The sequence below is a fragment of the Nuphar pumila genome, chromosome 1, assembly GCF_984573655.1.
Source record: "Nuphar pumila chromosome 1, dmNupPumi1.hap1.1, whole genome shotgun sequence".
NCBI lineage: Eukaryota > Viridiplantae > Streptophyta > Magnoliopsida > Nymphaeales > Nymphaeaceae > Nuphar > Nuphar pumila.
In genome coordinates this window covers 182,495,588-182,510,125 of record NC_143249.1, presented here as the reverse complement: position 1 = coordinate 182,510,125, position 14,538 = coordinate 182,495,588, and the positions used below count along the sequence as shown (strand labels likewise).

The window sequence follows — 14,538 nt, the reverse complement described above, 5'->3', positions numbered from 1 at the left end:
GCATTGGTACAAATGGATATATGTTAAAAACTTGGGGGTAAGGAGGCCTGCTCGTACTATATAATAAATAGGTATGCCGGTGGTGACTCGAGTCAAAAGCAAGCATAGCTCTTTTACGAGGCCTACTAATATATTCTCTGTTGCGCCCCCCCTCCAGGAGGGTTCCATGCTCAAGATTGGTGCGTTTGATTTATAGCAACTTAAGTGGGGCAGTTGGTCAACAACCATCCAGTGCAATGGGGCTAGGACCTAGGCTAACCATTTCTTTAGGTACTTCACATTTGGCTCTGCGAATCACAACATCTTGCATGATTGAGATCTCTGGGTCAATAAAGTACTTTGACCTACTTATCCCGCTTCCCACCAAGAAATTTTAATCTTATCTATTCAAATCTTGGGCGGCTTTTCGGAAGACGGACTATCCGTGATATTAAATGAATGAAAAAACAGTTGACCCAAGCGGTGTCGTGGTGTAGTTGGTTATCACGTCAGTCTAACACACTAAAGGTCTCCAGTTCGAATCTGGGCGACGCCATTTTTTGTTGTTGGTCAATCAATTAACTTCTTAGTACATTCGAAGGGAAAAAGCCACCATGGAGCCAAGTCACAGCTATCTTAAAAATATCTAAGCAGCATAAGCTTATGTAATAGGGAAGATGATGACATATAATGTGGGGGGGTCCTACTCGTGTCATTTTCCAGCATCGTTTTATTTTCGCCGGATGGCACTTGCCTTTGGTTTTTCTAAAAACATTATTTACCACATAATGCAAAACAAAGAGTTTGACAAAGGGGACAATAGCTAGCCTCATCGTTTATTTAAATTTTGCAACTGATCAATCTCATCGTTATTCGTCATCTCAATTTTTAAATGGTTATTGTTCTATTCAAAGTAATTTATGATCATCCGTTCCTTATTTTGTTAGGGGGCTGCTTTCTCTCTACAGCTCAACATCTTGACAATACGGGCTTTTGATTCATACGAATTCAATCTAGATTTAAATAAATTTAGATTAAAATCTCATAATGGGACGAGCATTCTTTCATCTCCCCTACGGCTCTCTACTAGCGAGTGGAAACAGCGACAACACAGGCGCAATAACATGAGCGACTTTCTCAAATATCTTATGTATGAGTGCCGCTGATTGGTTCCGGTGGATATTCCGGCCAAATTTTCATTCTTCATGTTGTGACCACTGTCGGATGCATCGGTGTCTGGATTTTCTGGATGGGGTTAAATTGTGAGATAAATGAATAAAAAATTTGTTTATTACAGGAAAATATCGGCATATATAACACCAAAAATATATATTTAAATATACAAAGATATACCAACAGGGGCTCCGTTTGTCTGGTAAGAGCAGTGAGTGCACGCCACGTTGCAAGTTCAAATCCCATTGGTATGGTTGTATAACAGTACTGGTAGGGGTCTGCCTAACCCCAGCTTGCCTATTAAAAAAACTAAATATACAAAGATATAAAAAAAAGGTGCTAATATTACGGTATCTTCAAAAGAGGCAATATCATGATATGTTTGAGGGAAGCAGATCAGGTCATGCTGAAAATGAGAGTTTTCGCTCATGCTGACATCGTGGCCATCCGATTTGCATTTTAAAAAGCTCAAAAGTCAAGAAAACCACGTGGCATTCATCCAAAATGCAAACAGACGGCCACGATGTCAGCATGAGTAAAAACGCTCATTTTCAGCATGACCTGATCTGCTTAATTCCATGTTTGAGATATCATCCGTTTTTGAAATTATCATGATAACATCGCGATGTCTTCACGTGTGTGTTAAACAATGTAAAAGCGTGAGATGGATGTGGATTCAATTTGTTTTTGTTTTTTTTTTCAAGAACTATATTTACATCCATATACAGCTGGTTACTAAATTTCACAACCATATCCTACAGGCATTTTTTATATGAATTTTTGGTACCATGATCCACATCCTTAAAATCAGTCCCATGCAAATTGGAGCACATAGGGCTTTGCTGGGTTTCTTTCCACCCAATCCAAACCTGACTGCAGCCCTTGATTCAGACTGTAAGGCCTATCTTACGGTTCCTGATCCAGAATTTTTTTAGGTTACTTGATCCGACCATTCTCAGCCCGAGGCTAGAGAAGGCATGTGAGCGGGGGCGCGCATGTAATTGTAATTGGACTCCCGTTGTGAATGTTGACGACGTGGCATGGACCTAGAAACTGAAAGATGGGGCCCCACTTTCTAGGGTTCTTTCCTGTTCATACAGGAAGAGACTGAGGGGAGAGAAAAAAAATCCACCACAACAGCCTATAGAAAATAGACACGTGGATGGGTGAAGAACATCATCGTGTGGTACTTGTTAATCCAAGCTGAAATGCAGGCTTGACCCTCCCTTCCCTGGCGCTCCTCGCTCCCCTGCCCAAATATCGAGTCGCCCTGCCCCGTAAGAGAATCCCATCCCCTCTATTCTGCCCTCACTAATTTTAATTTATTTATTATAAGTAATCTCTTTGTTCCCTTGCAACCTACTTTGTATAGGTGTGTCTAGAGTCTGTTTTACTTTGGTTCAAGTTAAAAAATACCCTGAAGGATCAACCTATAGATCTGAACTCTAATGGGCTCTCAGGCAAAAATGTGAATGAATGCAAATATGAAGAGCTTTCCTTTGTTCACTCTCGTTGTGATTGCTTTTGAGTGATTACGATTTCTCTCACTCTCTATTCTCTCATTTTCTTTTACTCTTAGTTATCAAAGCTTCTGTAGTGACAAGCAAGCAAGCAACCGAAAGACTTGTGACAGTAAGAAAAGATTGTCGTGTCGCACTGGACTATTGAAGAAGTAGACCTTTGGCAAGTGGTACTAAAGCTCGTTCTGTGGTGAAAGACATATTGCCAGACAATGTCCAAAGCACCTCATGAAGGATGACGAGCAAGCCAATGCATGGAGGCGGAGAGTAGTGACGTCGAGGTCGTACAACCCAGGATGAAAGTCATGCATACGATCAACGCAGTTAGAAGCTGCACAACCGAGAGTATGCCAGTTAGCAAAGAACTCATGTATATGAAAGTCATTGCGAATGTGAAGTCTACTACGACAATGGTAGACTCTAGGGCCATGCATAATTTTATCTCACGAGAAGAGGCGAAGTGGTTAAGCCTGAAGCCTCGGCCAAAGCAAAGGACCATCAAGACGGTGAACTCTGAGGCTAAGTCAATCCTTGGTGAAGCAAGGGATGTGGCTATCCAAATTGGGACTTGAGTCGACAAAGCTAACTTCTCAGTGGTGTCCTTTGACGACTTTAGAATGATTTTGGGCATAGGGTTTCTTCGCAACTAAAATGTAATGATGTTGCTGAAGTCCAACTCGTTGACAATCATGGGGCCAAACTTTTTACACACGATACAATGCCTTACTCTTAGAGATAAGTCTTCAATGCTATCTGCTATGCAATTGAAGAAGGGTGTCAAGCGTGGAGATCATACATTGCTAGTCGTCGTGCATACCGAAGAAGGGAAGGTGAAAGCAACAATGTTGCCGACTCATGCCCCACTATTAGTTGAGTTTCAGGGAGTGATGCCCTCAAAACTATTGAAGCATCTACCGCCGAGATGTGGGGTCGACCACAAGTTAGAGTTGACCCCTAGAGCAAAGCCCCCTGCCATGATCCCATATCGCATAGGGTCGACTGAATTAAAAGAGCTGCGCAAGCAGCTGGACGAGAAGGAAAGGTCATCCCTTGCCTATCAGCTTATTTGAGATTGGCACAAACAGACCGAGCTGGCGAAGGTGTTTCTGCACAAAGTGGCCAAGAGGATAAAGAAGTAGACGAACAAGCATCATTGTCCTGCTGGGTTCCGTGTTGGAGACCAGGTGTTGGTGAAACTCTATCCAGACTGCATAGGCATTTTCTGTGGACGGCACTGCGGACTGATCAGGAAGTACGAGGGACCATTCACCATCACCAAGAAAGTGAGCAACCTAGCGTACAAGCTGGACGTGCCCCCAAACTTCAAGGTGCACCCAATGTTTCACGTGTGCAACCTAAAACTGTTCCATGTGAACGAGAGAGATCCAGAACGTAGTGTATCACATCACGTTCCTATCCTACAGATGGCTCCGACAGCACAACGAGCCGATAAGCATCTCAGCAAGATCCTTTGTCACAAGGTCAATTACTTGAGCGAAGCGAAGAAGTATCTGGTGCAGTGGGAGGAGACAAAGAAGCCGATGTGGGAACCAGCATTCCAGATGAAGAGTCGCTATCCGGCCGAAGTCAGGGCCTACCACGAAGCAGATGGCGTCGAGGGCGACATATGACTTGAAGGGGGAGCATGTTCCCCTGTGATCTACTTTGTACAATTGTCTCTAGAGTCAATTTTGCTTTGGTTGAGTCTTGATGTAAAGTGTTAAGTCACTTGAAACTTTCTTTGGGCCACCTATGTGTTTTGGTTTAGGTTGAAAAATATCTTGAGTGCCCATATCTATGTGTTTTGGTCAGCACATAGATATGGGCCCTCAATGCGAAGAGCTTTCTTTTCTTCACCCTCGTTATGATTGCTTTCGAGTGATTTCGATTTCTCTCCCTCTCTATTCTCTCGTTCTCTGCACTCTCAGTTATCAAAGTTTCTATAGTGACAAGCGAGCGATTGAAAGGCTTACGATGGTAAGGAATGATCGTCACACGATACTGGCCTATTGAAGAAGTAGGCCACTCACACTCTACTTATGAGTTACATGCAGCTAGAATATGGGAACCCAAGAGATGTAATGTGTAAACCTCAGATTTTTATGAATTTTTATTCTTTTTTCTTGAATCTAACTGTGCCGATGTTCTTACACACTCTCAAATCATTCCATTTTGATGCATAAATTAGATTTTGTAAGGCTTTAAAATCAATGACTCATATTCTCGGTAAATATTCAAACATTCAAAAATCATTTTTTTCACGAAAAATACATGATCCAATGGTTTATTCCTAGCAAAAATCATCATGCTAAGCACATCAATTGGATTTGAAAAAGAAAGCGATGGACATATTTCTGTTCTCATGTTCTAATGATTCCTCTCCTTATTATTCTATTCTATTATTCTATTCTCTTCCTCCGCTCCTTTCTTTTTCTTCTCTCATCTTGCTGTCGTGTCTTTGAGCAATAATAATATTGTGAAACGAGTGAAAGCCGTTAAATAGCTGAGGGAAAGGGGAGGTCAACTCATTCTCCTCCCTCTCCTTCCTTTCCTTTCTTTTGGAGAATCACCTGAGCCGCCCCAGGTTCAACATCAACTCTTACTCTCCTTCCTCCCCCAAAGGTGGGTCTCTCTTCCACCCCCCCCCCCCCCCCTCTTCTTTCTTTGTATTGTTTCTTGGAAACTGCGGCATCGGCTCCCTGTTCTTTTGCTAGAGATTCTTTGATAGTTTGTCTGTGTTATCGTTGCTTTTTGAATCTTCTTTTTCTTTCTTTTTATATTTGTTTGGATGTAAGCATCAAAGAGTTCGATTTATTGGTGGTATATTTTGTGAAGTATCATTGGCCTTTCCCCGGATCGTTTCTATGTGAAGAGTTCGTATTGGAGCAATTCTTCACGTTCGAGGTTGGAGAAGGATTTGATCGTTATTCCTTTTGTAGCGATGAACAGAGTGTTTGAGTATATCCTTGTGGGGATCGAAATTGGGGGTGATAACTTTTAACGTGTGCATGTTTCGAATTTCACTACTGATGCAAGTTCTGATTTAACGCACGGGTGAAGACCGGGTGTGGACGGAGGATGATTGCTGATCATGATATATCTGTTTATTTATTTTTTTTCCCTAGTTTTTTTAGTACATAAAGCTTACCAAGTTCTTCTCTTGGAAAAAGCAGTGAAAAAGAAGTAACCTAACAAGGCAAAACTAAGATATATGTGTTTACAAGTTTATAATCCACAATTTTGCTTCTATGAGAGAGAGAGAGAGAGAGAGAGAGAGAGAGAGAGAGAGAGAGAGAGAGAGAGAGATCAACATTACCACTCATGAAGATCAACAAAATGTTGAACCCATGAACCGAACAATATAGAAAACAAAACTAAAATATAGAGAAATAAAAAGCTAAAGAAAAAGAAACCACAGACAGATAGCAAAAGACAACAAAGCCAAGCTCACCCAGGATCCACTGGATTAGAAGAAACCACCGATAAGTGAACGTTGTTCAGAGGGAAGGAGAGGTCTCTAAGATGCATACGTAGAATCGCATATACATCAACGAGGATTTTATGGACAAGATTATTAAGGACGACCGAAATTTGACGGAAAGTAACATCATTGGGTGCCATCCAAACAAACCACTAAGTAGTAAGCAACCACGTCTTCCAGATCAGTCTCCACCGCTTGCATCACCAGTATGGTCAGATTTAAAAAAAAATAGAAAAAATCTAAATTATGCTCTATTTTTCCTAGAATGCACAGAGAATCAGGCTTGTGTTATGAAATTTTGAAAATAATGCAATGTTTGAGAAAAAATGATGTTTGCTTTGGAAAGTTTGAAATATGCTTGAAAATTGATTGGAAAAGTGCTTGAAAATTGAATTTCTGTGAAAATCATTGAATTTCATTGGAAGTCAGAAATTTGCATTGGAAAGTGATTTCTCAGGAAAATTTGAACTTTAGAAAATCGATTTTGAAATTTGGAATTGCTTTTTTGAGAAAATGGATTTGAGAATTCTGAGAAAATCTAAGAAATTCATTGGAAAATGACTTTGAAATGAAAAATGGATTCTCAGGAAACTGGGTTCTCAGGAAAATGGGAAATCTAAGAAAATCGATCTTTTTGAAAACTTGAGACTTTGAAATTTGAGAATTTTAAAACATTGGAAAATCTTGGTTTGAACTTGGGAAATGCTTTGAAATCTCTTTTGAAAACTCGGATAGGTTGGCGGTAGGCAGCTACCACTTACTCTCTCTCTCTCTCTCTCTATATATATATATATATATATATATATATATACATATATACATCCGGAGGATGATTGCTAATATGGACCTGACTGTCCTAATGAACTGAAAATCATATGTGCGGGTCGTATTGACCCCATCCAACCTCATGGATGGATTCAACACGGTCCAAATCAGAGTCGTCAATTGAGGAAGTGGGAACGGGAAGCGAAAGCGGGAAGCGAGGCACTTTCAAAATTTTAGGAAGCGGGAAGCGTGGGACGACTTAGAAGCGAACCAAGAATCGTCTCAGAATCGACCTAGGAAGCGAGGGGAAAGCGAAAAAAGAGAAGAATTTAAAAATACAAAAAAAATGAAAAAAGGGGGAAGCGAGCTTCCCATTTAGGCATAAATGGGAAGCACGTTTTCTATTTTTTTTGGTGCGCTTCCCAGCACATTTCGAAAATGTGACGTTTCACACTTCTGAAACGCACTTTAGGGAAGTGCGCTTCCCCACTCTCAAGGGCGCTTCTGGTAACTCTGGTCCAAATGCTAGGAGCAGGTTTTTGGATCATGTGTTTTCAATGAAAAAACACGAGTTTAGTTTCATTGATTTTTCAAGGCTCATAAAATCATGCCTACACATTGTAATCGAACGTTCTAAGAGCCAACCTCCACTAACCTAAACATGTAGATCACATCTGTAAGGTTAGTTTCATGAAAAACAACAAAAAATGAAAAAAAATAAATACTCATTTGTAGGTTAATGTTGACATGTGCAAATGTTAAACCCTATATATATATATATAGCTTGTGAGAATATACAAAGTTACAAACCACAAAATATGTGTAGGCATTTTCAGCACTTTTCTTTGTGAATCCAATCTCGCAGATGTGTTCAGCATGTTCCATTTCTAGGAATAAACACTTGGATCATGTTTTCTCGATGAAAAAATATGACTTTTGTGGCTTGATTATTTTTGAAAAGTCAAGGCTGTTGATTTTCAAGCCCTAAAAAAGCCTACTCACGTCATAATTGATGATACAAGAGCTGAATCCTTTAAAATCAAGCAGATTGAATCATTGAACACATCAGTATGGTCAGATTAAAAAAAAAACTAAAAATGCTGGTTCATACTGTTAACCTTATCATATGATGAAATAATGCTCATGGAGTTTCATTGTGCTATCTTCCATCAAATCCAGAAAACCACTACATACTTTATGTTCAAGCCGCATGGCAAACCAATGCACGTGCTGCTGGAACAGCTAATCATACAAGTCATAGCTCTTTTTCTGATAGGAAGTTATTATAACCAGTAAATGCTAGGACTTGTAGGGAAACCAAAGTAATTCATTTACTGTTGCCTGTAATCTACAAGTGACCTGTGTTTCATATTTTTGCTATTCATTCATCGAGTTGGCATATGTTTGCTGCTGTTTCTGAAATGTTCTATTTTTCATGCCTACATGCAACAGTCACATCTGTAATCATACATGGCACTGTATTTTTAATAACCACTTGTGTATTCTTGGTCACTGTTGTTCTCTGGACATGTTTGCACAGTTTTCCAGTCACTATTTGCAATAATAACTCAACTTGTAAAGGCATAAATGATTAACATATCAGCCAACCTCTGAGCATTCCCATGCCCAATTGGTAAGAAACCCAATATTCCTTACATTCATCCATAGCATCTGTCAGATGCATCGGTTGCTACCATTTAGTTATCAATGTGTCTGTGCAATGTACCTGCTTGTGAAATAGATGCTTGACCTTATTTTAGCATATGCTAAAGTTAACAGTACCACCCTCATCTCCACTATCAAACAAGCATCATACTAATATAGTAATATTTATATGAATTTCAGTAGAGGTGAAAACATAGCATTTTTAATGCAGATTCTCCTCTAGGCAGTTTAATGGTGTTCAACGTGGTGGTGGTGGTGGTTGAAATAATAGGAGTATTAGTTGCACTTTGAAGTAGTTGTTATCATTTCTGTTAACAGTTTGGCATCTGTCAAAAATATCAGTTACATATTCATTCTATGTTTTCAAAAGTAATGGTTTCGCGACACAAAAGCTTAGAAGTGATCCTGTTGATGAGGTGATGCTCCATAGTTTTTTAAAGATTTTGTACATAACAGATTCATAGGAAATTCAGAATTACACACTAAGCAAGGAAATTCCTGAAAAAGAATGACAGAGAATTGCACACTTCAGCTCTGAGCGAAGATATCCAGTGAGCAGATCTGTCATTTTCAGTTATTCATTCATCCATTTATTAATATTTTAGTTCTAATTCGATTTCTTCATATGCAATTGGCCAGAAAATACCTGACCAAACTGCTGTTTCTTTTACTGCACAAGCTGCAGTGCAGATATTCATTCAAATGTTCTTGAGAAGCCATATTATTTCAGATGTAGTTTCTTGTTGATGTTCTAATGTTTAATTTGTTTTTTCAAGGGGAGAACTGCTAATTATCTTTCTAAGTTTCTTCATTTTTCCAATCTATCATTTTCTTTTCTTCCTCACTGTATATGTTGCTTCCATTCTCATAAATGGAATCATCAAAGCCTATATTCTTAATATGTATTTTCGATGATTGACCTCTTGCTGTCTAACCTTACAAATCTATTTTCAGTCTTTATATTTAAGAAAAAAAATCCGATATGAAAATCATTATGATAGTGATAAATTTTCCTATTCTGCCTGGTTTTTGGTTCAGGAAAAAGAAGTTGGAGGTAAATACTTGATTGATTGGTTCTCTCAAATCAGTGAAAATCTGAAAGAAGTAAGAAGGTGTGGCGGGTACCTCCTCCTCTAATATAATATCTTAAATGCCCAGTCTTTGAAATGTTTGCTAGTTCTGTCTGTCAACGATGCCCAACATAAATGGTTGATAATATCTGATTATTAGCTACCGGTTGGCCAAGCCAGGTGCAGATGGAGAGGCAGAGCAGACTGTGCTCCAAAACTGCTCAAACTTTTAAGAATTCCATTTTGAAATTCTTGTGCTAGGGAAATTATGTGTGGGAGAAAGGGGATGAGGTGGTTATTCTTTTAAAAAGCATAGTCCTTTATCAAAAATGGTCATACTAACTTTCACTAACCTTTTGTTAGTTGTCACATTTAAATTTGTCCAGCTTAGGTTTTATGTTCTATTATGAGCTCTACATTTCAATCACATGATCCTGATTTAAGAGGCTTGAATCAGCATGTCAAAAAGCATAAATTGTACAACTTTCTACAAAAGGGATAAATGAAAAAGTATGAGCTACAAAGTTTGAAGGCAGAAAATGTAATGATGAAATTCAAGGTTATTTTGGATGGTGTTATTACAGTAACCAAGAGTATTTGCATAGATTTTTTTATTGTTTGGTAATTTCTTCCATATGATGTAAATATATTGAAATGTACCCCAAGCTACACACACACACACACACACAGAGACAGCGAGAGTAATTGGTTCCTTCTAAGTTCTAACATCCATATGGTGTGGATGGTGCTGTGGATGGTGCTATTTTCGATAACCCAAGGCATGTTTTGCAAATCAAACCCCACAGTGTGTTTGGCATGGTCCATCTACTAGGAACCAGCTCTTGTGTCATGTTTTTTTAATGAAAAAACATGATTTTTTAGTCTTAAAAATATAAAACCTTGTGGGACATTGATTTTGAAGCCATTCAAAAACCTACCTATGTGATGATCCAAAAGCCAATTCCTACTAAACAAACAATGTTGATTGCATCTGTAAGGTCAGATTTGATAAAGAACCCCAAAAATGAAGATTTAGCACCTTTGGCACTGATGAATGCTAGAAGGAACCAATTACTCACTTACACATGTGTATGTGTGTGTGTGCATACTTGTTTATGTTTGTAAATCCAGAAGCCTTTACTGGACATTAAGAAACCCATCAAAACATTTTACCCTAACAATTTTTGAAATCTCATGCTGGTGCCTGAATTAAATCCTTCATGAGTGATTCTCTAACAATTTAGTTTAGTCTACAAAAAGTTCAAATCATATCTATTAGTTTGAAATTGTGATGAGTATTGTTGGTAATTGATGGTTGCCATTTTCGCAAAGGATGGCAATTCTGTCAATTGAATAAACATGTTCTTTTAAACAATGTGGCCAAAAGGATGTAACTTTTGATTCCGATTTCTATTAAAGCGGGAAAGGGGGTTTTCATATTCCTGCAGTTGTTTATGTGGTAATCTTTGAAGGCATTAGTGACTGTCATTGTTTGATTCAGAGGTTGCTTGTGAGACTTGAACTCTGTAGTGAACGCCATAATGCATTTGAAATATTATGCAAGATGTAGATGCCTAACTGGTTAAACTGCTGCAGATTATATATAAATAACCTTTTAGTTCAGCTTGAATGAGACATTAGTGAGAACTTTCTGTACAAAGTGGTGATTGCCCTTTTTTATCATCTTTCGCAGGCAGTTGTGCATATTAGCAAAGCCCCCCTGCAGCTTCATCTTTTGATGGAATATGGGATCAGGCTTTTATATTGATGAAAGTGCAGGTCTTGATCGGGAAATAAGGAAAAAGTTTACATCCCTCTTGTCAAAAGAGATGTTTGCAATTGAAGAAACTTTTCAGTCAACAACTGAGCTTTGTGTTAGTTTTGGATATAAAAGCAACATTTATCCTGGAGCCACCTCTTTGCATTTTGATGAGCATGAGAATATAGGTATCAAAATTCCTAACCCTAATCTCAGAAGGAACTGCAGCTCATTTTCTTGTTTGTCTGGGGCTGCACTAAGTGCTAATTTCACTTTGGCAAACACAAATATACTACATGGCCTCATTGGAGAAGAAATACTACCTGGACTGGATTCACCAAATTCATTTCGACGAATATTATCTTCTCCATCCCTCTCAAGGTTGGATCTTTTATCATCTTCCCAAAGCAGTGTGTCTGCTTTACTTGGGAGCGTATCAACTGACAGTGACTTCCTTGAAAGTGACAAAGATTTGTCGAGAACTATGAGTGTTCCCACAAGTGTTGAAGCGTCAAGCTTTTTAAATGCTACGGATGTACAAATGGCTGGTGGAGCTGCAGGTGAAGACAGAGTTCAGGCTGTTTGCTCTGAAGAAAATGGTTGGCTATTCTGTGGAGTTTATGATGGCTTCAATGGACGTGATGCAGCTGACTTTTTGGCAGGAACTCTGTACGAAAATATTGGGGTTTGCCTGCATTTATTGCATAATGAGCATGATGGAAATATGTATTCAACCCTGGAAAGCTCTCTTGAAAATTTGGCAGAAGATGGGAACATCAAGATCGATTCTGCACTTAAGGTCCTTGAACTTAAAGCTTCTGATATTGGTACCAATAGGACTTTATTTCCACAATCTACAGAAGAAAAATCATCACAACCATTTCGGCGAGGTGTCATGGATTGCCTGAAGAGAGTTGTTGCCCAAGCCGAGAATGATTTTTTGCATATGGTTGAACAGGAAATGGAAGATCGTCCTGATTTAGCATGTGTTGGATCATGTGTGCTGATTGTACTTCTTCATCATAAGGACCTATACACACTAAATCTTGGTGACAGCAGGGCTGTACTGGCAACCATCAACACGTCTGGAGATAGTTTATTGGAAGCCATGCAACTGACTGAAACACATACTGTTGATAAAGACACAGAGCGTGATCAGCTCTTGGCTGATCATCCTGATGATCCATCTACGATTGTTGGGGGAAGAGTGAAGGGAAAACTGAAACTAACCCGTGCATTTGGAGTTGGTTACTTGAAAAAGGTCAATTCAATTGGTTTATCTGATGTTAAGATATTTTTATTTTTTCAGTTGTTTGGATGCCTTTACATTCTCTAAACATTGATATTGATGCTATGTTGATATTTTTCTCCAGAAAACAATGAACGATGCACTGATGGGCATTCTTCGAGTTCAAAATTTGTGTAGCCCTCCTTATGTTTCTACCCAACCGTCTGTGATGAACCACAAAGTGTCAGATAATGATCTATTTGTTGTTATTGGAAGTGATGGGCTGTTTGATTTCTTTAGCAATAGTGAAGTTGTTCAGCTGGTATACATTTTCGTCCAGAATAATCCATTTGGTGATCCAGCAAAGTATCTACTGGAGGAGCTGTTGCTAAGAGCTGCTAGAAAAGCAGGTATATTTTTTCTGTCCTTATATTACTTTGTGGGTGCATGTGCATCATTTGAAGGACAAACATTTCCATGGGCTCATCATAGCAACACAAACATGGGAGAGACTTTGTGTACATGCCCTCCCCCACCCCAATCTCAAACCTATGCATTGTCATCACCAGCGACCATCCTCATTCCCCACTTTTTATCAATATGTATGGAGTGGTTTGGGAAATATCTATGCAGAGGAGTTCCTGATGAGGGGTTTTCACTGGCAGTTCTGTAGGTTCAGTTGCTTCTGTCTTCTCTCTTTCTCGTAGTGATTTCTCATGCAATTTTTTTTGTAGATTCTCCATCCATATATTCCTTTTCCCATTCTATCGATAGTTGCATGGCTGCCAATGCTTGAATACTTTTAAAGCATAATATTTATAATCTATCATTAATGCTAATAATATATTTCTTTCCAAGATACATTGTCTGCTAGTGTATTTGCTCCTAATTCAAGGCTCTCTAATATAACAGTTAAAATCTTTTCCACCTGAGAAATGCAGTCAGTTCTATATAATTTTTCTGTAAACAAATATTTGACTCGTTAGATTGATTCATGTCATTGTAATTCTTCCTACATGAGCACATGATAAGCTTGAAGCTAATCAAATATGACAACTGATGCATTATAAATTTCCCTCCATTAAATACCGTCTTCGTTTTTATGTTTTAGGTATGAGCACAGAACAATTGATGAGGATCCCTGCTGGGAGAAGGAGAAAGTATCATGATGATGTAACAGTGATTGTTATAATGCTCGGAAATAGACAGCGAACAACTACTGCATCCACAACAATGTAGACACTTTTGCTGCTTAGTAGATAGCTATGTATTTTATATTGGGGTGGTATCAATATACTGAAAGATGATATGGAAGTATATTGATTGTACAGTAAGTACATCCGAACCTAGTTAGCAAATGTATTGGCATCAAATAGGAAAATGTAACGATTAAAAATCATTTGCCCATGATGGGGATGTAGTAGTGATGGAGAAGATGGCCGTATGTACTGCTTTACAGAAAGTTGGTTCACATTCAATTCAAGTAAAGAAGTGCAAAACCCTGTGCACTTCACTTTTATTAATAAGATTTGTTTAAGCAAACACTATCCAATGGTACTGGATAACGACAAACAGGTTTGTCAAGAAACCAGGGCAGAATCCCCCTCCCTCATGGCTGTACAAGTCAGCATACTCTCTTTTCTCAGAAAAATTTAATCATGTTTGGCAAAATTTTCAGAGGGACGGGCCACATCGAGAAGTTGGCTGTTGTTTCGCAATAGGAATGGGAATCTTGATTCTTCTAGGCATATATGAAGAACTATTGTTTAAAAGCTTGTTTAAGGATTACAAATGAAAAGAGTACATCGATAAAGCCATGATACTTATTTCCACAAGATGCAGTTTGATCAGGTAAAGCATTGAAACATTGTTGTGTTCGCCCCGTATGTGCATTCACA

At 38.7% G+C, this 14,538-nt stretch overlaps 1 protein-coding gene and 1 non-coding gene across 3 annotated transcripts; both read left to right on the top strand.

Moving 5' to 3' along the window:
- Positions 1-461: 461 nt before the first annotated feature.
- Positions 462-535, top strand: TRNAV-AAC (transfer RNA valine (anticodon AAC)). The gene has a single exon. It is a non-coding gene; the product is annotated as a tRNA-Val (tRNA).
- Positions 536-5,199: 4,664 nt separating this feature from the next.
- LOC149851593 (putative protein phosphatase 2C 39) lies at positions 5,200-14,021 on the top strand. 2 transcript variants are annotated; one of them, XM_090015492.1, is made up of 5 exons: positions 5,264-5,294; positions 9,622-9,695; positions 11,347-12,673; positions 12,786-13,050; positions 13,752-14,021. In XM_090015492.1, the coding sequence occupies exons 3-5, from the start codon at positions 11,399-11,401 to the stop codon at positions 13,877-13,879; spliced, it is 1,668 nt and encodes a 555-aa protein (XP_089871618.1). In that variant the 5' UTR covers positions 5,264-5,294; positions 9,622-9,695; positions 11,347-11,398; the 3' UTR covers positions 13,880-14,021. The 2 variants fall into 2 exon arrangements, with proteins under 2 accessions (XP_089871612.1, XP_089871618.1); XM_090015486.1 differs by lacking the exon at positions 9,622-9,695 and having other exon boundaries at positions 5,200-5,294.
- Positions 14,022-14,538: the final 517 nt, after the last annotated feature.

Coding starts and splice junctions, on each gene's coding strand:
- LOC149851593 (XM_090015486.1), top strand. CDS start 11,399: ATGGGATCAGGCTTTTATATTGATGAAAGTGCAGGTCTTGATCGGGAA. Junction 12,674..12,785: donor GAGTTGGTTACTTGAAAAAG/GTCAATTCAATT, acceptor ATTTTTCTCCAG/AAAACAATGAACGATGCACT. Junction 13,051..13,751: donor AAGAGCTGCTAGAAAAGCAG/GTATATTTTTTC, acceptor TTTATGTTTTAG/GTATGAGCACAGAACAATTG.